The 27,070-nt window shown below is 32.9% G+C and overlaps 1 protein-coding gene across 1 annotated transcript; it reads right to left on the reverse strand.

Annotated features, from left to right (window-relative positions):
* Nucleotides 1–904: 904 nt before the first annotated feature.
* Nucleotides 905–25,339, reverse strand: LOC100378124 (VPS35 endosomal protein-sorting factor-like). Its single transcript, XM_006819142.3, has 29 exons — nt 25,299–25,339; nt 24,495–24,579; nt 24,151–24,327; nt 23,758–23,883; nt 23,586–23,616; nt 21,647–21,729; nt 21,258–21,386; nt 18,158–18,242; nt 17,670–17,844; nt 16,909–16,956; nt 15,979–16,072; nt 15,419–15,496; nt 14,595–14,717; nt 12,695–12,741; nt 11,052–11,163; nt 10,441–10,557; nt 10,267–10,320; nt 9,604–9,747; nt 8,624–8,709; nt 7,442–7,522; nt 6,858–6,921; nt 6,280–6,378; nt 5,363–5,440; nt 4,828–4,942; nt 4,459–4,598; nt 4,079–4,244; nt 3,274–3,392; nt 2,456–2,602; nt 905–2,119 (listed from the first exon to the last, which is right to left on the reverse strand). The coding sequence occupies exons 1-29, from the start codon at nt 25,313–25,315 to the stop codon at nt 2,021–2,023; spliced, it is 2,919 nt and encodes a 972-aa protein (XP_006819205.2). The 5' UTR covers nt 25,316–25,339; the 3' UTR covers nt 905–2,020.
* Between the last annotated feature and the right edge of the window lie 1,731 nt (nt 25,340–27,070).

The raw sequence follows: 27,070 nt of genomic DNA on the forward strand, positions 1-27,070 counted from the left end.
ATTTTTTGGATTTGTGAATGTGCTGGTTATGTGGTGGTACTATAGCAACATTTTTGAATGTCAAATTTAAAAAGAAATCTGACCAAACATAAGATTTTACAGTTTACACGATTTATCTGCACAGATTAATCTAATCAGATAAATCTGATCGAATATCAGTATATGGACCTCAGGAGGTAATGATAGGTGATGCAAAATGATTGAGTACATCATAAATACACTGGCGAAATATTAGTATATGGACCTCAAAACGTGACACCAGGTGTATTAGTATATAGATTTATATATAAATACTGAAGAATTTATGTCGGGTGATTGATTGAGTAGAGCTAAACTAAAATACCAGTAAGACTTGTATAACAGTCACTAAACACCATCTGCTGAGCTAAACTACAATGGGCTGAATATGTCTTCCCAGATAAATCAGTTGTTTAGAAACATTGTAATAAAACCCGTGGACTTGGAGTTTATGACATGTACCAGTGAGCTTAGGAGGTCAAAGTTATAGTTGACTATATCTGTGTCATACTTAAATTGCCAAGCAAAATGGGCGGATATTTAATTAAAGTCAAATTCATGCACTATTCAGAGGCAAGAATAATCTCTTCATCTGTGAAACATTTCCCAGAGATCAGGCTCAACAAAGCGGCAATGGTGAAACCCCCAGTTGTTATGGTAATACAATCTCCCTCCACCAAAATAAGATTTCCCAAAACGTGTGCTTCACTGAAAACATTACTTAACCACTTTGTATTCACATAGACAATCAAGGAAGCAGTTACACACTCTATAGAACTGCCTTTCCCAATGTCTAAACAATCACGCCAATGTTTATTCATACTTACTTCAATGCGTAATTTTCTACCGATAACTCATAACAAGAATCAGAGCAAATAGGAAAAAGTTTCTTGCAAATATTTTATTTATAAATGTTGATACATATAATGAAGGCATGAATTTGTTTTCAAAGGAAGATGCTTTCTTTAGAAACCAATCAAATTTGTTTGAATGCTTGAACTTTTTGAAATTTGTTTCATTGTTTTGTTTGTTGAAATAAATTTAAATGATCAAGTTCATTACAAGTAGTAATACCTTTATTTACCTGAAAAGGTGAGATTAAAGGATAAATTACCGCTGCAGAGTTCTATATGGGCAGTATTTATCTCCTAATGATTGTGATTGTTGTTTTCAATCGCCATTTGAAATTATAAACATTTATAGATATTTTATATAAAACCAATTCACACCTACGTGAAACCTGATATATTTCTAGAATCTAATTTGAATATCTAAACTACTAGATACTCCAGCATGTGGTATATTTTTGTTCATAATCTCGAGTAAATTCATAACACAAATTTTATTAATATTAAAAAAAATAACATTGTCATGCCTATGAAAGTGTTGGGACTCGAGGCAGTGTCATGCCAGTGAAAGAACAATTGCATTTTCAAGAAAAATATGCGAGTAACAGAGCACAGGCCATGACATTTACATAACAAAAAAAGTTGGCAATCAATCCAACTTGCAGACAAACAATCACAGGGCTCATAAATAGAATAAACAATTGTAATCAGTAAAGGCAAAAATAATTGGGAAAGAAGAAATCATGTAAAGATGTACAAACATGTGACGTTTTGAACATTTCATTACTTGTAACAGTAAGACAGCATTCTAACAGTCTTTCTCTCAGTAAATATCAGCAGAATAATGAATCAGAAGGAAATCCAGATGAAAAGAAGGAATGTATATTTTATAAATCTATAGTGAGACATGAGTGAGATATGCAAATAAGCTACTTATTATGCACAGATTTACAGAAAAATTAAGACCTGCATCAATACAATGTAAACGTTGTTAAATATATGGTTTGTGCACATGTAGACAACAGGATATGTGTGTGCTACACGAAAAGCTTATAAAAAACTATTAAAATGTATAAATATTTGTTTGTGCTTCAGATAATTTCAAAATTTCGTGCAATGTTCATCTTCATAATATTGGTAAGTCAAACTGTGATTCAAGTTCTTGTTTGCAGCGGCATTTTCTGCAGCAATTCATCATAACACTGAGTATCTGAAACAGCAGCTTTCTTTTTTACATAATCCATTGTTCTCACCTGTAAATGGGACAAGAAAACAAGAACTGAGAAACTGTGCAGTATTTTTGTATTTTCATTAGGAGCTTAATATTCAATATCAATAGTTATGTAAAAAATTACATAACTATCTCTGACTCCTGCCATTACACGCATCTTTTATTTTTTCTTCCATACACCCTTATGCAAAACTGCATAAACACATTATTGCACACATTTTCCCACATCCTCTGTTAATGTATAACATTGCACAAACGAGGAAAAAACTTGTTGAGATCACAGAGCAAGTTGTGCACAAATCCAACTATAACACTGCCATAATACCTCAGTAAATCAAGATAATTCCATAATACTCACCATATTTTTGGTTTCAGCATAACCATGCTTTTGAGATAACGTCCACAAATTGTGTGCCAGACTTGCCATCTTTGAGTTATTCAAATCTCCATGTCCAATGATACGATTGAATAAATCTAATGACAGATATGACTGTCTCCGCAAACCCTGTAGAATAAATGTATGTGTGTTAACTATGCCAACTAAATACACAAATATGTTATCTATCAACATGTTAGAAGTAGTTTGCTCAATAATTTAAGCATTTGCACTAAACTGTAAAATAGTTGTCCCGAGTGTTTTGAAAAATTAGAATGAGTTTTCTTGATTAAATATCATGAAAGTAATACAGAATTTTGTCAGAATATTCCCTGACCAATGAAATTGAAGTATTTAATGGTATGCTGATGATACACAGCCAACCTTATGAGACACCCTCTCAAAAAACCAACCAAAAAATTTAGAACTAATAAACACAAGCAACCACATCTTACTCAACATACGGTATCAATCCGAGTCATACTTAGGAAGTTTACGAATTCAGAAATGACATATCTAATCTGCAGACAAGAACGATGGTGTACAGAATCAATCCTGCTCATGTTTCAATGCATATACTGTAAAATACTTTATTTTCACTTGGAACTAATTTTCGCTTTTTTGCTGAAGGGATGATTCAGTGAAAATAAAATCCAGCGAATATGCTTTTTTTCTTACCGGTATATTTTACATTCAACTCGTCAAAAATCGGTGAAAATAAATTCCATAAGAAACACCAAAAAATTCCAGCTAAAATAAATTACTTTACAGTATCATATATGTAGTAAATGATGACTCACATCAGGTGTGTTTAGATTCTTACAATGATCCAATACACCTTCTATCACCATAGTACTGATATTAGAAATCTCTGTTAAAAACTTCCTATCACTTCCATACAGAGCATCATTTGAATCCACTGAAAGTAAAAAATAAACCTGTGATAGTGATAAAAACCCAACGCAGACTGGAATTTACATGTTAGCTGCATGTACTAAAGCATGGCCCCAAACATTCACAAAAGGGCTATGATGCCCCAACTGCATATTTTCAGGTAGTTGTTGTTACAAAAATATTATCTACATGCAAGGTAATGAGTTCATCTATAGCTTGTCAATTGAATTGAATTTTGTATATGTAATATCTATTATTATGTGTTCATTAATTGTGTTTTTTATAGATTCAGCTTATAGTATTTTGTGAGTATTTCATTTTTTTATTTTCTGTTACTAATTCCATTTAGTCTGCTATTGGTTGTTCTTTATACTCTTAACCATTGTACATGTAATTTGATTACTGTAAAATACTTCATTTTAGCTGGGATTAATTTTCGCCGAAAAGACTTTTTTGGTATTTCATATGTAAAATATAGGAAAAAAATATATTCGTTGGATTTTATTTTCACTGAATCATTCCTTCAGCGAATATAGCGAAAATTAGTTCCAAGCAAAAATAAAGTATTTTACAGTAATTTTTATTCGTAATTTTCTTTTGTAACCTTTAACCTCCTCCAGAAGATTGGTATGAGTTAATAAATATCAAATATCAATCTCAGAGAGAACATTAATAACTCTTACAACAACAATACTTGCTCAATCAGTATACCTTTATCCACATGATAAATATAGTGTTCTTGACTCGCAGCTGATAAAAGATTGAGGACATTCAGAAATAACTTAATTTTTGTGTCACCATTTTCTTCCCAGGGGTAATCTTGTACAACATTTAGTAGACCTCGAATCAGATACAACGCACCGTGATCTGGGTGATCCTGACCAACGAATGATGAAAATAATTAGTACAATACCGTAGTTACATTGGGAATGGTCATGTGATTTCCCACTACCGAGTACCTAAGATGAAGTATGTATATCACATAATATTTACCATTCTAGTATAATTTCTAATGTCTGACTTGCACCTAATTGTGAGCAATTTCCTGAGTGGACATCATGTCCCTCCAGGGTCATCAAATTAGTACTTACAGGAACTATTAACAATGTGGAAAGGAAATTATTGATAAATTCCAATAATAATGGTTCAGTTGATCTCATCTTGTAATCTAAATAAATAGTTTTTGGTACATCATTTATCAGACTGATGGCTGCCTTGAAAAACGAATCACCTAGTAAGAATAAAAGATTGATCATAAATAGCACTTAAAGTATACAAACACAAACAATACTTATAAAAAAAAAGTACTTAAACAAATTTATTTTTACTGATGACAATAATACAATTTTCTATTCTACTTTATTCAATATAAGATATGAGTAAATACATGTATTTCTAACATTAGAACGGCCATCAATCAGCCATTATTGAATTGTAATATTTTCAAATTAGGTGTTTACCTTGTGATAATGCTTGGTTCATCATTGTAACTTGACCAGACAGTAAATACAACTGAAGCTTAGAAAAGATACTGCTAACAGATGGAATAGTGATAAAACAATATGCTGAACATGCCTACAATGTAATTTTAGTAAAAAATATTATATTAGTAATATTAATTAAATATGAATTAATTAATAAAACTGCTTAATATATGTACATTAGAGAAAGTTTACTACCCAATCCAATAAGGTTGATTTAATCAAAACAAGGAATGAAAGTATTATTTACATTTATTTATTAACACACTAAAAAGCTTTTCATTGAGACAGAGTGAGGTTAAAACAGATTTTCTACCAATCCATCCGAGCCACCATATTTTCAAATACTAGTATACATGAATTAGCAGAGCTCGTGGATTAGGATTTAAGTACAATACAAGAATTAATAACAATTCACCATGTGAAAGAGAGCTAAGCACACAACAAACATTTATTAGCGCCTTGTTTGCCTTATATTGCACAGGAAAAGTTGGAATGAATATACAAGACTTACCCTAACAAATGCAGCTGTTTTCCGAGTATGGTTACCATGCACTATATTTCTTGTGTCAGTTGCAAGGCAGTTGACGCTCTGTGAATGATTACATACATACATAAATGAAGTTAGAATTCTGAGATGTAACATCATGTATTGTACTATGCCCTCAATAGATTATCCCATTCTGTTATTTCCTTTTGTTTTTTTTAATCACAAGTTTGATAAACCAATGCCATTCATTTATTCATTCATAACCTGTTTCTATTTGTTTGTGTGAGTGAAATTTCATTCTATAATAAGTTTTTGAAAGTTGTTCTATAATCCAATATACTGTGAGATATATATTTTGATAAATTCCTTACAGAGGGAAGTTTGTAATTACCAAGTACTGGTAGTTGAGTACAAACGAACACATTCATAGTAACAAAGAATTTTCAATTCGACTCATAGCTTTGTCAGTTGCCATGGATTATAATAATTTTAAATGGTAGCTTTTCAAATTTCATTCTAGTTTGGTGTTTGGTTCATGGTTTTATTATATTTTCAAAGTCCATGGTCATGGCTGACTTTGAAAACAGAAATGAAAATTTATACTTATTTAATGCCAGTTAAAACTGCATGTTTTGGTTGTATGCTATATACAAAGAAAGGTTAACACAAGAAAGTTGCAGATTATTGTTAAAACAATGCTGTTTTTACTAGCTGACTTCCACGCACTCAACCACAGACAGTGGCGTTAAGGTGTAAACGATTTGTCAATAGTAAGTATGTCTAAATGTGCAGTCATGTGATTAAAATAGTAGAGGCTCTGTTTGTGATGAGGTAACTGCAAAATATCGGTGACATACATATACAATTTGTCAAAATCAATGGACTGTTACCAATATTGTCTTGTTCCGTATATTATGTTGTTAATTTGATGATAAACTTACATGTACTAGTTGTACAAGTACTGTTTCTAGGTACGAGAATGATGCTCTGGATTCCACATAAAAACTTAACTGTTGTTCAAAATCTCTACCAAATGACACCTGAAAGAACACAATCAAAGACATCATGGTAATAATGACAATGCTGATGCAACATGAAATGCAACAGAAATTTGATAAATCTGCAATCAATTTGGTTACACTACACTATGCTTGGCTTGCTACGTTAGGCTACGCTACGCTACGCTACACTACACTACATAAAAATTAATTTCAGGTAAAATAAATTATGCTACACTACACAACAACAAAATCTACACTACACTACACTACACACTACACTACACACTACACTACACTACACTACACTACACTACACTACACTACACTACACTACACTACACTACACTACACTACACTACACTACACTACACTACACTACACTACACTACACTACACTACACTAGATTAGACTAGACTATATTTATCTCGTTTTGACAATATCTAAAAAAACATACCGGTAAATCAGTGGTAGTAATCACCTAGCAATGACACTATTATGAAAGACTTAATGTACAAACCTTTCTTATAAAGTCACATATCAAATTGCCAATAATTCGCTTCTCATCTTCTACCGTAAGAGCACTAAGACAAAGAACATAAAAAACACCTTGAGATAAAAGTACTAGTTACTCTGCTGATTGAAGTTTTGGGATTACAATGTGACAAATAATGGAATGCAAGAAAATGCATGAAATATTTTATAAAGATTCAAATTTCAAAAACTATTGTCTGCGAACATTTTTGCTTCCAATTTAAAATGTTCAAAATAAATTTTTAACACATGTTCAGATACGTGTGGATTCACAAAAAATTGACGCTTGAACTACAGTATTTCAAATTTGGTTGAACACTCAACAAATTCATTGAAGCAATTAATCTAAGGGTATCATGTATAATAAATACAAATCTCAATCTCTGTGAATGGTGTCCATTTCATATACATGTACCATATTTCACAAGGAATTGGGGACATACTTATTATCCTATAAGAAATATTGAATTAAAAATTAAAAGCTTGAATTAACCTCAACAAAAATACTGAAAATAATTTTATATCATTTGTTGATTGAAGAATGAGAGTTGTGCACAAGTTTATACTCACTTGACAGAATCATGCATAGTTTTACAGATAAACATCAATGCGTTGATAATAACTGGATCATTGGTTGATTCTATCTGTGATCTACATACAAATACATACTGCATTAGAGATGTTATTATGGAGATGCCTCAGGGTTATGTTGGAGATGCCCCACGATTACGTTGGAGATGCCCCAGGATTATGTTGGAGATGCCTCAGGATTATGTTAGAGATGCCCCAGGATTATGTTGGAGATGCCCCAGGATTATGTTGGAGATGCCCCAGGGCTATATTGGAGATGCCCCACAATTACGTTGGAGATGCCCCAGTGTTATGTTGGAGATGTACCAGGATTATGTTGGAGATGCCCCAGTGTTATGTTGGAGATGTACCAGGATTATGTTGGAGATGCCCCAGTGTTATGTTGGAGATGCCCCACGATTACGTTGGAGATGCCCCAGTGTTATGTTGGAGATGCCCCACGATTACGTTGGAGATGCCCCAGTGTTATGTTGGAGATGTCCCAGGATTACGTTGGAGATGTCCCAGGATTATGTTGGAGATATGTCCCAGGGTTATGTTGGAGATATGTCCCAGTGATATGTTGGAGATATGTCCCAGGGTTATGTTGGAGATATGTCCCAGGGTTATGTTGGAGATGTCCCAGGATTATGTTGGAGATATGTCCCAGGGTTATGTTGGAGATGCCCCAGGATTATGTTGGAGATATATCCCAGGGTTATGTTGGAGATATGTCCCAGTGATATGTTGGAGATATGTCCCAGGGTTATGTTGGAGATGTCCCAGGATTATGTTGGAGATATATCCCAGGGTTATGTTGGAGATATATCCCAGGGTTATGTTGGAGATGCCCCAGGATTATGTTGGAGATATATCCCAGGGTTATGTTGGAGATATGTCCCAGTGATATGTTGGAGATATGTCCCAGGGTTATGTTGGAGATGTCCCAGGATTATGTTGGAGATATATCCCAGGGTTATGTTGGAGATGCCCCAGGATTATGTTGGAGATATATCCCAGGGTTATGTTGGAGATATGTCCCAGTGATATGTTGGAGAAGCCTCAGCTTTAAGTTAGAGATGACCCAGAATTTTGTTAGAGATGCAAGGGTGTTGAGGTTTGGTATAATAGATATTTTATTAAATCAGAAAACTGCACATATGCACACTTTAAAGTACTTACTTAGAAAATGATTCCATTATTGTTTTACACACTTCAACTTTGATAGATTCTTTTTGAAACATATCAATAAATGGCAGAAACTTGTCCTAAAAAAAAGAATGCAAATTAGAGATTGTAAGCATGTGATCAGCTGTGACCAATCAGAGTCAAGAACTAGATTTACAAGAAAAATTCAATGCAAGATTTTTTTTAAAGTGGTAAAAAAATGACTTACTGGAAATTAATTAATATTACAGTAATACACAGTCAACAATAAAATTGGGTTCAAAATGCATGTGAAGATCTAAAATTGTGAGTAGCTGAAATTACAGTTCAGACTGTTTCAAGACCTCATCAAACAATTATATCACAATCATATACATGTATTATGAGGTTATTACGAGAATACCTCAAAGTATGCCAAAGACAGTACACCGACCTCCGCTGCACGGCGTACTGTCTGAGTGCATATTTTGAGGTATTCTCGTAATAACCTTATTATTATATATCTTTTCCTTTCAAGGATAATCATGGGAATGATGAAATCCAAAAAGTTTAGAACAGAATCAGCGAACTTCTTTGTGTGGAGACTGGTCAAACTCCGATGGCAATCATTATTAGAGGACGCTTACGCACGTAATCATTCTATATTTGGAATTCACCACGGTGATAGATGTATAATAATATATCATATTGCTTAAGGTGTTAAATAGGGTAAAGCCAAGTTAAGACTTTTTTTAGATATTTAAGCCTTTAGTGGAACTCTACACCAGAACACCATGTGTTTGTGTGGCCAATATTTGCATGCCTACTTTGTCACAGAACACTGGTGGAATAGAGCTATAAAAGCAGCAGTCATGGGATTATAATATTTCAAACATTTTAAAATAATGACACATTGTATTAGCTCCAAACATACAACTTCACAATAGGATAGGGCTTACCGGTACTCCCAATTTATGAAGTACTTGCGATATCTAAAAAATGTTATTATGACTTACCATGGAGAAGACTTCTGAAAAGTTATTGAAACGAGATAAAACTTTAGCAATAATAGACTGTAGCTGTCCGTAATAGTCTTCAAAAGCTCTGTCAGGTGACATATGTTTTATTATATCACCCAGTATTGTGTTGACTTCACGTTTCTATAGCAACAAATGATTTCACAGATTATTAATGATTTGGAATGATAATTGAAATTTCTTTCACTACACCACCAATGAAGTGTACCCCTTAAAATTTAAATTAAATAATCTACAAAAATCTGAGATAATCACTTTTATGCACATAAAAATGATTCAAAATAAGCTGTAAACAGTAAATTAACAAATCGCAAGTTACCACGAATGGAAATGTTACGAAAGCAATCTGACTTACAACAGAGTAAAATTGCTCAACTTTTTCACCACCAGACTTTTTTACCCAAATTTTTCTGTTCTTTTTTCCTTATATTTTTCAATATTTCTGGAAATGAACCCTTTTGGAGCCAACAGACAAAATTTCAGTCAATTTTCAGTTTTTAATCAAAAAAAATTGACTACATTTTGTCCCTATCTTCTGAAGAAAGTGTAGACGATAAATGGAACTAATTTGTGATGAAAAGTAGAAACTGGTGGTGGTTAATGCAGCAAACATTGCACAGAACACCAGTATAGATTACTTACAGTGAAATGTGTACAGGGATATTCTATCCAAACTTCAGCACAACTTATATAATCCTACAATAAAAATCATGTATAAGTAACCTTTTTGCATAACTAGGTTATAAATCATATTGGAGATATGCAAGATGTAAGACAGCCATGGGTGTCTACTGAGAGTCATGTATGCAAACTTACCGCAGGGTTTTTAAGTTTCATAACAACTTTCCAAACTTCATTTAAGACATTTAATCTTTGATCTTGAGGTGGATCAGCCATAACCAGATTAACACCCATAGATTTGTATAAATTATGCTGGAATCAATCACAATATCAACAAAATTTAAAATTGATCAAATAATGTATTTTATGGCTAGATATTTGTATGAGACCTAAAATACAGCTTTGCCATAGCAACAAAAGATATGTCAATTGACGTAGTTTGGTGTAAGGAATGTCATCAAATCGGCAACTGTTAAATTGCATTGTCGTAATTTTGAATATTGATCAAAACATTTTTCATCGATGGATAACAGACATTGAAACAATATCATCATGGTGAAACCTATACACTGTGTATGACATCACAGTGGTGCCAAATCATCCGAAGGTATGAATTAAAGGGACAGTGTTCAATCTACAACACAGAACCATAATCATACATATAAAGTTTTATACAAACATGATAGACTTAAGAATGATAATCTAGCAAAGATCGTGCCAGATTTGAATTAAATCAGTCTAATTTTGAAACACCACAATCTAGGACATCATTCATAGTCGCTATGACAAATTAATTGTAGTCTCACCTTTGGAAAACCTGATTCTTCACAATCTTTTATCATTTCTATAAAATTCATAGCTCTGCTTGCGATATAATCAGGTTTAAATGCTGACATGATAGAATTTAACAGCAATGCACTGAAAAACATTAACATTATTATAAAGTATTGGCACATTGAAATTTACCAGATTTACCATAACACAGTCAAATGTACGAGAGGAGTTTTGGAAATTAACCTATTACTAAAGGGACAAACTGCCAATGAAAATCTGAAAGCTCCAGGTCCTACCAAATTTAGGCAAAGCTGGTCCTGACTAATGCAAATCGCTATGGCAACCAGCATGTTATGTATTCACCAATATCCAATATTTTTATTGCCACTTTTTTCTCTCCAATATTTGCAGGTATCAACAGAAGTGAGTTGTATCAACAAAGAAGTTTATGTCACTTTAGTCATTTGACTACATTTACCATTGACTTGGTCTCCACTGTCATCGCTTTCATGCGTGTACATAAAATATAATTAGTGCACTTTTTAAAAATTACATACTAATGTTTTTCATTTTCTACTGGAGATAATTCCCAATCAATCCATTAACATTTGTACTTCTACTAAATGTCTGTGTGTCTAGTGGAAGGTACAAGCCATGCCATCCATGTCAGGGAAGTACACATTCTTTGATATGGGATGTTTGAATGGACAAACCTGTCCAACTTTGATTGAAAATTCTCAGTTATTACAAAATAACTATAAATAATCAACAAAAAATGCAAATTTCAATATAGATTGTCTGTGTGTCTTTATAGTTTTGTACTCTTGCATATCCATGACAACAACTGAATGAACATTCCACAAAATCACAAGAATATACTGAAAATAAGAATTCAAAATAAACAGATTATAACAATTTGATTGAAACTCGCACAAACATGGTTACAAAGACAAAGAGGTTACAGACAGTAAATTTCAGTTATGATTCCAAAAATCAATTCTAATTGACTCACCGATCACCAGAACTGTAATCAATGAAGGCAGAAATTAAAGCAAAATGTAAAAAAAAATTATAAACTGTAATAAAACAACTCAAAGACTGAAATAAATTTGTACTCTAATGGTGATGACAGATACCTTTTTTTTTTCTACTATTTTGCACCAAATTTTCTTTTTATTGAACTTTGAATAATAGCCATACCAAGTGTCTGGAAAACACAGTTTTCAACATCCCAGCAAAGTAATCCATACATGACCAATGATGTGTATTTAGGTATATTAATTTTCAATCTCTCTATGTACAATGAATTGCAGAAATGCTGTATTTTGATTAAATTTTAACTTTTAGATACATGGCTTAGATACATTTGATACAGGCTCATGGACGCACAGGGTCAAATGTGAGTTCCCATTTTCAGAATTTGTTTGAAAAGGAACTAATAATACTATAATAATAATAATAATAATAATAATAATAATAATATCAGAGCTTTCTTGTTAGTAATATCATAATTGTTTTGAAATTATAAAATCTGGGAAAAGTTATCAATGGTACATGAAGTGCGACTTTACAGAAAGACTATTAATGGACTTGTCACATGACTGTGGTTATGTTAAAAGTGGCCATGGTTCTGTTTCTGTACATAACTGTCAATGCCTCTCAGTGAAGTATTTACCTGTTGCACTGTTTCTTACATTTGGATAAAATCTCTGTCAGTGTAGTCTATGGTAAAATAAAAAAAAACATGTTAAAACTTGTAAATAACAGTGGTGTAAATAACAGTGGTGTAAATAACAGTGGTGTAAATAACAGTGGTGTAAATAACAGTGGTGTAAATAACAGTGGTGTAAATAACAGTGGTGTAAATAACAGAAATGAATTCCCTATTTGCACCACAGCGGTGTAAATAACAGTGGTGTAAATAACAGTGGTGTAAATAACAGTGGTGTAAATAACAGTGGTGTAAATAACAGTGGTGTAAATAACAGTGGTGTAAATAACAGAAATGAATTCCCTATTTGCACCACAGCGGTGTAAATAACAGTGGTGTAAATAACAGTGGTGTAAATAACAGTGGTGTAAATAACAGTGGTGTAAATAACAGTGGTGTAAATAACAGTGGTGTAAATAACAGTGATGTAAATAACAGTGGTGTAAATAACAGAAATGAATTCCCTATTTGCACCACAGCGGTGTAAATAACAGTGGTGTAAATAACAGTGGTGTAAATAACAGTGGTGTAAATAACAGTGGTGTAAATAACAGTGGTGTAAATAACAGTGGTGTAAATAACAGTGGTGTAAATAACAGTGGTGTAAATAACAGTGGTGTAAATAACAGTGGTGTAAATAACAAAAATGAATTCCTTATTTGCACCACAGTGGTGTAAATAACAGTGGTGTAAATAACAGAAATGAATTCTTTATTTGCACTACAGTGGTGTAAATAACAGTGGTGTAAATAACAGTGGTGTAAATAACAGTGGTGTAAATAACAGTGGTGTAAATAACAGTGGTGTAAATAACAGTGGTGTAAATAACAGTGGTGTAAATAACAGTGGTGTAAATAACAAAAATGAATTCCTTATTTGCACCACAGTGGTGTAAATAACAGTGGTGTAAATAACAGTGGTGTAAATAACAGTGGTGTAAATAACAGTGGTGTAAATAACAGTGGTGTAAATAACAAAAATGAATTCCTTATTTGCACCACAGTGGTGTAAATAACAGTGGTGTAAATAACAGAAATGAATTCTTTATTTGCACTACAGTGGTGTAAATAACAGTGGTGTAAATAACAGTGGTGTAAATAACAGTGGTGTAAATAACAGAAATGAATTCTTTATTTGCACTACAGTGGTGTAAATAACAGTGGTGTAAATAACAGTGGTGTAAATAACAGTGGTGTAAATAACAGTGGTGAAATTAAAAGAAATGAATTCACTATTCGTACCGCAGTGGTGTAAACAAGCGATCTGACAGTCGAAATAGCTCCGCTGTCCTACAAGAACATTGTGGTAGCCAAGTCGAGCAACTCACACCCATAAGACTACTTGAAAACTGCCAGCTCAATTTGATACCTAGTATCAAAGCAATTGAGCTGGTAGTTTTCAAAATGAAGCTGAAAACAGCATTTTTCACCAAAAATTACAAAAATCTTTGCCAAAAATAGAGAATTGTTAGATACTGTCACAAAATGACCATACACAATGTAATGCACCATGTGTCATAATGCACTACAGGGTTTGGAGGTTTAAATGACAAATCCAAGTAGTACGTTGCTCATTGAAATTCATTTGATTGAATAGATTTGTTATATGCACTGCCGTGGTGTTTATAGCCACTTCGTTAACATAGAGGTGCCAAATAATCAACTTTTGATTAGACTTTATTTCCATTTTCTGTCCAGCATGTACATGTATATAGTGGTCCCCCATAGCATTATATTGGATTGGAGAAGGGTCTAGACATGATAATTCGTTCACTTCACACGTTATGCAATACACCCTTCTTCTCATCCGATATAGCACTGTGGAGACTCATTATTGTCTGAATAAGCAATCTATTAGTACTCACATCTGACACTTTGTAGGCTATACATTGTAATAACCAATCTAATGCTGGTGAATACAGCAATAAATATGTAGACATATCTAATCTTTGAACAGCTAATAAATTCTGCACACTGTCTCCTTGTAACTGTAAGTAAAAACGTGAGTATTAGTCAGTATATTCATAGTAACTATGACCCAACTATTCTGGACATTTTGTTTTCAAAAACTGATATAAATTAGTAATTTCATTTTGAAACCTTCATATATAGTGCTAATTAATTTTTAAAAAAACTAGATTTTGTTGTATTGACAGAAGCCAAAGAATATGATGTGATGCCTTTAGTTGTAATTGTTCAATTCTATATAATAATGATTAAACAAGTCAATTACAAATGGCATACATGTAGTATTAAGAAAGTAAGGATGTGCCTTGACATTTTGAAATCATATTGAGTCACTAAGTGAAAAAAACAAAATGACCACCAATCTGTCATTTTGAATCAGAACTCGAAAAAATATTGAGTCACTAACATTCAGTTGCAAACCAATATGTATTGTCATGGTACCAAGTTTTATTGAAAGTTGCAGTTGTGGATACATTTGAGTATTAAGATTTACCCCTATTTCACATGTAAATGGTTGCCAGTCAGCCATATCTGATCTGATCAAAAACTAAATTGACAGACATAACTATAGCATCATGTCTTGATTTTGTACCAAGTTTGACAATCTTACAATAATACAGGTGTGAGATTACCATAACAAACAGCCTTGGAAGGCAAATATCAGATCTACATTTTATTTTTAATTCATTTTAAAGACAAGATGTAGTATAATGAAACTTACCTGTGAATAAGTTGACAAAAAATCATAGAAATTATTTATCAAGTGTTCCTTAGATTCTGGGGCTACACTCATACCAACCTGCAAACAGACAACATGACTGAGTTACAAATAAAGTATTCATTATGTGACCAAATTACACAAACTACCTAACTCCTGAATAGCACCTTGAAAATAACAAAATAAATTTGAATGCTATAAAATCAGTCAATGGTTAAATTAAAAGAATTTAATCATTCTAGAAATATGTGCACTTTCAAGAGTGAGTTTGATTCCCTGTTTCAAAGACTTCTGTGAAATGATGACTATAGCCACACATTTCACAAAAGTGAATGTGACTCCTGGTCTCAAGCACTGTAATTACCAGGCTACAAATGTTGCAAAAGGAGTGTGACTCCACTTTTCAAAGACCCAAGTTGAAAGAAGTGTTCACTCTAGGTAACAAAATTTACAAGAGTGAGTGCAGCACCCTGTCTATGATTTTCAGTAAAATGTTTCATTAATTCATTATACAGTTACAAATCAATGATTGATGATGTATATTTAATTTAAAGACAACTTACTCTACACAGATATGTTCTGGCATAGATTGCAACAAGTGGATCACCAATCCCACGCATTTGGTTTGCAAGTCTCAATAAGGCTTGGGAGTACTCTCTTTGAAGAAAACATTTCACATGGAAATATCATATAAGTATCATTGTGTATTTGAGTGATGCAGACCATTGAAACATAACTGGGTAATACTACCATTGTAGGTTATATATTACATGAACATTCTGACATGTATTGTTATATTTATATTCATAAATATAACAATACATCATAGTGTTTCTTGGTACTGCATATCGCATGATCTAATTGTATAGCATTACAATGGTCTCAAATATAGAGTACACATTTCTACAGTCAGTTGGCGTCTGTGATTGGCTAAAAAATATAGGACGTTGCTAATTTGAATATGCTAATTTTTCAAACTATGAATGACAGTAGTTCAGCAATAAAGTGTGACTGCCCAATTCTTCAAAGTTGCAATAAATTTTCATGGGTATGTACAAAAATTAGCAGCCAATCAAGACAATAGTAGAAAGTGGGTAACCATGGAAACAGTGTTTGGGTAGCCAGGTACCCAGGGTACATCAATGATAAACGGTCATACTGTAAAATGATTTTATTTTGCAAGAAACAAATTCAGTAAACTTTGAATCAGAAATTTTTTAGCAAGGATTATTGTAAAATTTTGCCATCAAATTATCAAAACGTGAACAATTTCTAGCAACAAAAGTTAAGTGAATCACAGTATACTATGACACTGGTAGGTATACACCGCTTTATATGAGAATTTTCATGTCAGGAAAAATAACAAAATTTTGTTATTATGATCCTTACAACATATCATATCAAATGATGTAAAATTATCAAATCAAAATTTGTAGCAATGAAAATTAAATGATTTGCAATATGACAATAAAGCATTGAAAATTGACACTCACCCAGTTGTCAGATAACTGTAACATTTGAGAATGGCAGCTTCTACATATCTTATTTAATGTTAAGAAAACAAATTGTGGACTGAATCTGAATTAGTAGAGACTGTAAAATACTTCATTTTAGTTGGAATTAATTTTCGCTGAAAAGACTTTTTGGGTGTTTTGTATGGAATTTATTTTCACTGATTTTTAAAAAGTTGAATGTAAAATATAGGAAAAATGGTATATTCGCTGGAATTTATTTTCACTGAACAATTCCTTCAGCAAAAATAGCGAAAATTATTTCCAAGCACAAATGAAGTATTTTACAGTACTGTATACATCGTCAGTTAACCCTTATCTGGTCAATTTAATTTAAAGTACATGGGGCTGTCAGGATAAGGGTTAATGTGTCAAGATAATCACCGTATATACATGTACATATTACTGAGGTACAAATGAATGAATGAAATTTGACCAGATTGTATCTGGGTTTGATAATATATGACAAAACTATCAAAGCAATTATGTAATTTTCAAGAAGTTGATAATATCATTCAATAAAAAATGACTTTACAACCCTATTCAACTGGATGCCATTCTCACATCTACCATGAACCTTGCAAGAAGGCAGTATGTACTGCTGAGTAGATAACCAACCCCACAGGAAGTCAAACCTACAATCTCACTGATACTGAGTATACAAGCTAACCAATTAATGTGCAACACATCAAGTCCAATTTTAATTTCCATTAAAAATTGTAATCATATCTTTACAAGGATACAATCTTGGTATGAGTTCTCTGATAGAAGCTATTTTGAAGAACCAATTCCTACATGTCTCTTTGGCAGAGTCAGGTACTTGATCTGGTGTAAAATGTTTGGGCAGTGTTGTGGCAGTTCTACTCCCTGGTGGGAAGTACGTTGACTTCTGATGAATACGTTCATATACCAAGTGACCTGCAATCACACAAAACAAGCACAATATAGAAAACAAACCTGAGCAAAATAAAAATACCCAGGATTGATCTAAATTTAAATATGTTGATGTAGGAATAGCCCATGCAGTGTCACCACATTTTATTTTTTTAAATTATAATGGTCACCCACTCTGTAATGACAACTGGTTGGGAAATTCATTTATTAATTATTTGCCGAAAATATTTGACATATTCAATGTTGAAAGCAAAACATTTATTAACATAAACCAAATTAGAAATGTTTCTAAACCGATTTATTTCTCTCAATATACTGAGAGATTTGAAATACTCACCAAAGGTATCCAATATGTCTGTAATTAGTACAAATTTACTTGGATAAAACTGTATCACTGAAGTGTCAGCAAGCAACTTGGCACACTGAAAAGACATTGATATTGATTATGAATGATGTTACTTTTTCTACTAAGTCAATAGTTTTGCTCAAAAGCAAAGAATAACTGTTTAAGGTAGAGATGCAGTTTATTTGTGAATTTCAATCAAAAATAGTTTTTTTTGTTTTTTATATAGATTTTTATCTAAAGAACATTCTGTGAAAATTTGACCAATGAATTCTTATTGGAACACCATTAAAATTGCTGTTTATTTTCTGGTTAAAAATAAAAAACACTCACACGTGGCAATGTTTATGTCCAATTGCCTAATTTGCATGAGTAAGCAAATAACAGGATCTTTGATTGACAATATGCATATCGAGATTGTACGGATCATAGTTCATTCAATTCACGCGCATGTGCAATTATTCTCGAATCAGTTATCGCTCGCTAGCAAACCAAACAATATATTTCCTCAGCGTTTTTTCCTAATTTTTATCATTACATTATGCATGGTGTGAAAAGAAAGAGAGGTAGAAAGAAGATTCAGATGATTTCTATGTCGGAAGAGGCAAAAGCTACACTGAAGGCATCAGCCTGCAAAACGAAAAACAAAATCGATGTGAGCGTCCAAACGTGACTTTCCCTGAAGGCGTGAATCCGAGTTTCTGATTGACTGAGAGATTTTATTTTTAAATAATTATTCTCAAAAAATAAACTGAGCATGTGAAGAATAATTTAACATTGTTTACAGTGATAACAGCTCATTGTCGAAACAAAGCTTACCCATTCACGCTAGTCACAATAAACCTCATACTCTTGAATAGTCAATGACTACGGTAAAACTTAGACTCTATATTAGGCATCAGGAATGATTGAAATGTTCGAAAATGACGCCAAAATACACCTTAAAAGTCCTATTTTATTTTTTTCTAAATCCCATTCCGAATTTACGGCAGAATCTGGTCCCTCAAATAAGGGACGTGTGAGCTTTGATTCTAACCGGATATATTGCACTGGGTCGGGGAAATACAAACTTTCGTGTATCTTTTGTCCAATGCTAGGTGCTAGGTGGTGCGAGACAGCTTTGTTTGCAACCGGACGAACTCCGTTTAATTCAATCAAGCAAACAACTGACAATGCTAAAATAAATTGCAGAGGTACGCTAAAATTAATTGAAAACAAGCAAATAATTTCAATGAAAAATAAATCACAGAGAGAGGTAACTTGATACATTAACAACTCTTTTGACGCGCTGACCGCTTCTGATGTTTTGTTTTCCTTGTCATAATACTTACTGATTGATGATTTTGTTTTGATTTTTGAGTTTTTTAGCCTGCAACTCGGCCACGACCTTTGCTTTTTCCGTGAAAAATGGGGAAGTTTACGTCAATTTGACGGACATTCCATTTTTTTTAAACTAACGAGCACACTGTTTAGCACTCCTATTTTTTCATTTGCTGATTTATATTCAGAAAAAATTCGACCGCTCGAAAATGCACCTTAATTTTGCACTCATGTCATGTCAGATTTCCAACACAAATTATTTAAAACCGGTCGAAATTTTAAAACTTTTACGTTAGGAGCTGGAGCTCTCTCCTTGCAGCGACCGTCGCCGGTAGTACAACAGCATGTTTTGTACTAGTACGTACATCCGTGCGCTGATTGTCTGCGACTGTCTTAGAAAATCCCTGAATAAGGTGTTACCAAAATCGGAAAAAATAAAAAATTGCCTCCTTAAAAAACGAACAGAATTCAAATATTTCTTTTAACAAATATGTCGCAGTGGGAAAATGGGATTGGAAACGCTGAACAAAACTTCTGTGCCTCGCGTTTCGATTCTAGGATTACGCGATTATTCATTATTGTGCGTTCGCTTCCTGGAGTTTGTTCTAAATACTACATAAAAATCATCAAGGAAAATTAATTTAATATCCCACTTTGTACTCTTCACGGTAAACCATTGGCTCTGAAATACTCGTAGATTTTTTATTGAAAATACATCGAAGAGAAGCCATAATGTTTTGGTCATGATAAAAAGTCACCTTCCTAGGACCGCCCCCTGTTTAATAATTCATGAGATGACGTCATGTTTACTGGGCATTGACACGTGTTTTTACCGACCCCATCAAAACACTGGTATGAATGACGTGTTTCTGATTTATATATTCAAGAGCAGTTCTGGTCCAACAATTTTACATAAAATGTCTATGTCTATACGTTAACTTTCAATTTCAATAGTCTAGAAAGTATGACAAAGTATGACAAAGCAGTAATTCCCGGTTTAACGCGCAAATATGCAAATTAGCCTTTTTCTCGTCTTCTATTTTTGGTGAATTCTTGGGTTTTAAATTAAAATAGCTGATAGACGCTTTGACCATTTGCCTCGAAATTTTCACACATTATTGACAAGGTGTTCCCCCTTCAAAATGCGTCTGGACAGTTTATTACGGCGAGTGGAACAAAAATAACAAGTCCACAATTACCGGTAACATGGATATATAATTTATGCAAAAATAGAAAAGAGTGAACTTTGAGGTCATGCTGTGCGACTTTGAAAGCCGTTAGAGAGATGAGTGGACGCATTTGAATTAGTAGTATACCAAGGTATCCAGTGATGTAACTTTACCCACAAACGGACTTGAAGTTTTTGAGCTAATTTTTTTTAAACCACTTTTGTCCAAAAAAGCATATTTTTGACCCAAAATCAAAAACGCATTCTGGATATTTAAAATAAAGTTTTACAAAGTTTGTATAATAAGCTTTCAGAAAATATATAACATGCTGGATATATAATACCATCTTCATTGTCTAATTACTTAATTAAAAAGCAAGCCAAATAAACTGCATCTCTACCTTAAGTGGACCAATTGATACAAAGTAACTACTAAAATCCAACAAATCCAGAAGTTAATGAAAAGTTACTTTAAAATTAAATCTTTGGTGAAAAAATAAAAGGAAATAGCAACTATTATTAAATTCATGAAAGATGAACCTACATGCTTTCACAAACCAAGAATAACTGAACATTTCTGGAAGCATAAAAATACACTTAATTTACCTGTATGGCAATTTTCAATGTCTTGACTCTTTGATCTTGTTCCCATGCCAACACCAATGCTTGGTTTAATTCATCAATTCTGTGTACATATTCTTGTTGACTCAAGTTTAACATTTCTTTTACTGAACCCTAAAAACAGTAAAACAGCAGTAAAACTTAAGAAGTAGCGCCCTCATAGAGTATACTGAATGAAATAGGGTTCTGTAATGTGAAGCACTAAAATAAGATTATGTTTTATTGAACTTCAGCAGATACCACAAATACAAAATAAAATGATTCAGTAAAACATCAACACTGTCGTAAGATTTACCTCAGGTCATTACCATTAACAACATTAATCTAATGTAAAGTTTTCTTTAGAGAGAATTTTAAATAATTTTAGAACAAACCTCTTCAAAGTCATCCAACTGTTCCAGTCTATGCTTCACTTTATCAGACATTGTACTCTGTGCTACTTGTGTTTTCACTACAACTGTCAAGTAAATTCATATATTAAATATGTTTTTAACAGATAAAAATATCGGATATAAATGTAACTTTTTACAGACCTTTCCTTTTAAGAGCGATTGAAAGCGAGCAATTTGCTGTCCTGTTAAGATTGATTATACATAAACAATTCACTCAGGTTAAATTTTCCTGAGGGAAGCTAAAAAAAAATGTTTGTTTTTTGTGAAATATTTTTCACACTTCAGGCATTATCAAAAGACAAGATTTGTTTTGATGAGCACCATATAATTGTTATAAACTCTATCTTAAGATAGAGATCCCTACTCATAATTTTTGAGAAAGTTGGTCATAAAAAATCGCACCACAATGTTCAGTGGTTTATTATGTGCATGAAGCTATTGTTCCATGGCATTCTTTTACAGTGACATATTTTGAGAAACTTGTCCTAATATTTTTCAAAAATCGCTATTTTTAGAATAATTTCATAGAATACAATGTTGCAAAATTGCATTTTCTGACACTTGCTAAAATCCATTATTATTATTGAAATAATTCAGAAAAACAAAAGGTACTCCATTATTCATAATATAGGACTTTTTCATCCTATATCACAAGCCTACAATTTGAGATATGGCATCTCTGCCATACAAACCTAAAGTAAAAGCGTTATAATACCACCAAAATGGCCATTATCTATTATTAATACAACCATCATTTTTAGGTTAATATCCTTGTATTGCCCAGGAGTACAATTTATTGCAAAGTGAATAAATTCTAGGTATCTGTATTTACCATCTTAAGACACCCTGTACAAATTATACAACCTAAAATTTGCATGAAATATGACTATTGTGGAGATGATTGTAGTTGTGCTGGGATGCATCATAACTACATATGAAGTCACAAACTAATGAATAGCATTGGTTTGAGTTATATCATCACCTCATAATATGCATGAGGTCATTTGATTTGGAACAATGAGTTAAAAAAAAGCAAAACGAGCAAAAATTAGAATAGCAGCAACAGTTGTGGCATTGTAATAACTTTACATTGTCATTGTACAAGTAGTCAATTAAATTAAATTAGAATTCATAACAAATGACTGAAAAGTCGTGATACATAACACAGTTGGAGCTGAACATTGTTATGTCACCTGCTCAAATTGAATCTGTTTTACACACTGAACAACGTCCTATGGTGGTGTCAGTTCTATTTTTAGAAATATTTAGTAATCATGACAACACACTTGTGGCTTGACGACTGAGCTGTATTTTTTCAGGCGTCGCCGAGCAGGTTCAATTTGTAGACTTATGGATAACGCAATGTCTCGTAGTACGTAACTCGTCAAACAAAGTTTATTGTCAACTGACTAAAGTTTGGAACAATACAAAAAACTACACTATTGAGTTTGTGAAAACTCCAAAACAAGAACACAATCAAACAGTAATAAAGTTGGTGCCCTGAAACTGATAGGCAGCCTATTTCTGTTACCGATCTCTGATTGGTCATATTTATCAGTAGTATTTAGCGCTCTCGCTGCATCCAGCAACAATGCTCATAGCAATGTACTGAATGATAGTCACTAAGAAAAACATCACAGTCGCCAGAGGTGATAGCATCAATTACAAATGACATTATATCATAATTTCTAATTCTGACAAAAAGGTAAAAGCAAAGTAACATGGTGAGTTTGCTAGTGATACTGGTGTTTTTGTGATATGTAAAACTGTTACAGATACAATTACAGTAAATACTGATCAGTTCAAATACTGATTACCGGTATATGTGTATTGGAATATTAAACTACCTGCAGATTAGACACCAGTAGCGTAGAAAGGGGCAGCAGGTTAAAGGTGAACAACAAAGACAAAGGTCACTTACCTTTCTCCTTGTCAGCAGCCGACAGAAAACTCTATAAATGCAAACAGAGCATTAATTGAAAGAGAGAAGTCATAAATGAAATTATTTAAATCAGATGAGTAAAATGTTTTGATGTCAAGCATAGCATTTTGAACAAGTCATGTTTTTAAATATAAATCATAATAATTCCTACCGTTGTAATAGAGAGCTTTTCTGACGTAGTATATTGACTAAGAATACCAGCTTTCTTGGCAGACCATGGTTCAAAGTCATCACCAAGAACACCAACAGATTTCTTAGGCTTAGAATCAGTTTGTGTCTTAAATAAAAGTGAAAAAACACATCGGAATGAATATTTGTATTGCTGTTATAATGAAGTTACGATGCCAAATATTCTCATGTTGTGCCAATTCACCCAATCCTGATATGTTTAGTAATGTTTATTTGTTTTTTTATTATTCACTCATTCATTCACTTTTACCGATACCATATACAACAGGGCTTAAAGACCAGTGTGGTGCTCTATAAACAAGAAGTCTCGCACAACTTTTTCCAAGCAATGAATGTGTGATAAATGATTAATTACTTTAGACATGGCTAATTCAGCAGCAGCCTGTGACAAGGGATCTTGATGTACTGAAGCTGCCATTTCAGACAATGGATCACATCCCTCAAGAGCCGATGATAAAGGATCCATCGCTATCGTATCCGATACACTTCCCTGCTTTCCAGTTTTCTTAATTTTACTTTCAGTGACAACAATCTGCAAACAAAACAAGTAATGATATTTGTAACATGTGGTTATAATCTTTTATTATGATTTATTTAAATGTTTTATTGGCTGTCACACATTTACTCTCTACTCATTACTTGAAGTGAAGTTTCCTTGTTAAATGAATAGCAACATTTTACTCAGTACTACTTTAATACCATCTTTGACTTCAATGGATGATCCAAAACATATTCTTTTGGTATCTCCCTCTTCTCCTGTTCATATTTACGAGCACAGGCATGCCTACAAGAAAATACAATTATCTTAATATTATCATATTGTCATAGTAATAGTTTGTAAATTAAATGATTCACACAATCAAAGATGTGTTGGTGTATCCATGGACTATGATGGACAGACACTGGTGTATTCATAATGTTATCATACGCCTACTATCTTCACGTCACACTACCGGGAGTACACAATTGTAGCGAGGTTAGAAACATGAATTCGATAATACAATAATAATTGTTTATTGCATCTTTAGAAATACACATTTTTCAGTACATAGCAATAGTAAAATTAATCAATACACAAAAATAAAATATAACAAGTTAGTAAGTAGAATTTTAAAAAGTAAATAAAATTCGATTGTTGATGATATACCGTTGTTACTATCACAATAGTTTTGCTAAAAACTGAATTTCATAGCACAGAAGATCCGAGCTAATTATGTCTACAATAATACAATATTTATGTAATCATAATAATTCTAACCGTGTCCCAGAGTGGGGCAACTTGTTAGGGGTACGGTATCGAATTCCACGATTTCCAAGTCATGTCACCGACTACATTCACAGTGGCAGCACTTGGTCATTTTCATTTAAGTTTACGATGGCCGATCAGGTACTTACTACATACATGGAATAGTAATAACATGGTTAAAATATGAGCATTAAACGAGTCTTATATAATAGCATTTCAAAAGAAACAAAGACAAATCCAGGAGGTGTGTCACTCACCACTCGTAGGACGCCATCTTGGAACAACCCTGACGAAACCATTTCAACCAAAGGGTGGTACGTTATTTGTGACGTTCTTTTTAAACAGTACCTCACATAATCAGTTTTATTTAATGTCAGATACGCAATCTATAATTTAAATTTTAGGTATTTTTCAAGTTACAGACTGTGAAGTGTTTGCTAGTAGTTAAACATAAACTAGAAAATCGATAGATTAGCAGCAAGGAAATGGTTGTTTCCACGAGCGCTATAAAAGCACGTTGGGGGCGCTTCAGCAAAACTCCAAAACCGTACTTCCCTGATCTCTAGGTTTCACACTACAATTATGAAACGAATATTATTAATTATGATATCAGAAACAAAAGAGTTGTATTTTTTGTGTGACTTTAGTGGTTTTCATTCCTACCCCCGGGCAGGGTAGCCCTTTCTAATGTTCAAGTTGCCAGTGTAAGTGTGGTTGATTCAGATCTTTGAGACATTTCTGACATTTATTGCGCCTCAGTCGACACACCGTGTTGTGTTCGTTGTGTGTCCCATGCAACGTATACGTCACAATGCTGGGCACATGGCTACTTATATAGATTATATTAGTGTGATGCCTGGGAAAGAGGGGGGATTGAAGGGGGAGGAAGATATTGAAACTTATAGTTCGCCAGAATACAACTCGGGGTTTCTATAGAGGTGATATAATTAATTTCATCAAAATCTTGTGATTATTCAGGAAGATGATCCCAAACAGGGCATTTTAACAAATTGAATTCAAAACTTTTAATAAGTTAATAGGTAGCTTCCACGGCACACATCGAATTCTCTTAATCTTAAACGGATTTTTATAAATTCGAGCAGAAACAAGTCAATGTCCTTCACGGCGAGGAAGCTATATTTCAGTTGCATATGGGCGTTTTCCTTGATTGTGATTTTATAGTAATATTTGGAAAGTTGTTTTTTGTAAGTTTGTATCAGCCATATTTGTTATTCGTAACCAGTATAATACATAATTTATAATAAAACAAGTGTAGCCTTTCACAGTTTGTTTGTTCGTTGTTACTTGTCCAGAGTACGCCCGCAGTGTCAGATTGTTGATAAAAAGGGGGAATTTGTCACAAATAAATGAGGCATTCGAGGCAGATATTTATAATTTTATATCGGAAAGTTCGATATGCTGTTATTTTTAGTAAACAATAATTTACAATTAATTTTTGCTGAAAAAGTTTTTTGGGTGTGTTGTATGGAATTTATTTCACTGATTTTTGAGGGTTGAATACAAAATATGGGAAAAGGGTATATTTGATGGATTTTATTTCCACTGAGTCATCCCTTTTGCGATAGCTAGAATTTCTATTTGCCTGAAATAATAGGTATTTCGGAAATCATGTTTCTCAATTTGTGTTTGATATTGCATTTTGGCTGTACAGAGAAGTATTCTTTCTATGAACTACTGGAAACAAGAGTTTGTTTACAACCTGTACATTTGCGAGCTACTTATAGGTAAATCCAAGACACATGCTCATTAGAGTGTTCCAGTATTTCAACGAACGAATAATGTATGGTGCCAAAAGAGGGGTTTTATTTTATAGATAATTATACTATAATGTTTCATCAAGATGAAATAAAGAAGAAAATATGTACAGAAGATCAAAATACTTAAAGTTATCTGAAATAATATTTTAATTGACTGTAAATGATATACGAAGTTTTCTTAAATCAGTAAACTGATCTGGGATAAAATTTTCTAACTCTATCCATAGGCATTTTGGACCTGTCTATACTTT

Source organism: Saccoglossus kowalevskii, chromosome 8, assembly GCF_978046115.1.
Source record: "Saccoglossus kowalevskii chromosome 8, keSacKowa6.1, whole genome shotgun sequence".
Classification (NCBI taxonomy): Eukaryota; Metazoa; Hemichordata; class Enteropneusta; family Harrimaniidae; genus Saccoglossus; species Saccoglossus kowalevskii.

Coding starts and splice junctions, on each gene's coding strand:
- LOC100378124 (XM_006819142.3), bottom strand. Junction 21,387..21,646: donor AGTTGGATGACTTTGAAGAG/GTTTGTTCTAAA, acceptor TACTGTTTTTAG/GGTTCAGTAAAAGAAATGTT. Junction 5,441..6,279: donor TACTTGTACAACTAGTACAT/GTAAGTTTATCA, acceptor AATCATTCACAG/AGCGTCAACTGCCTTGCAAC.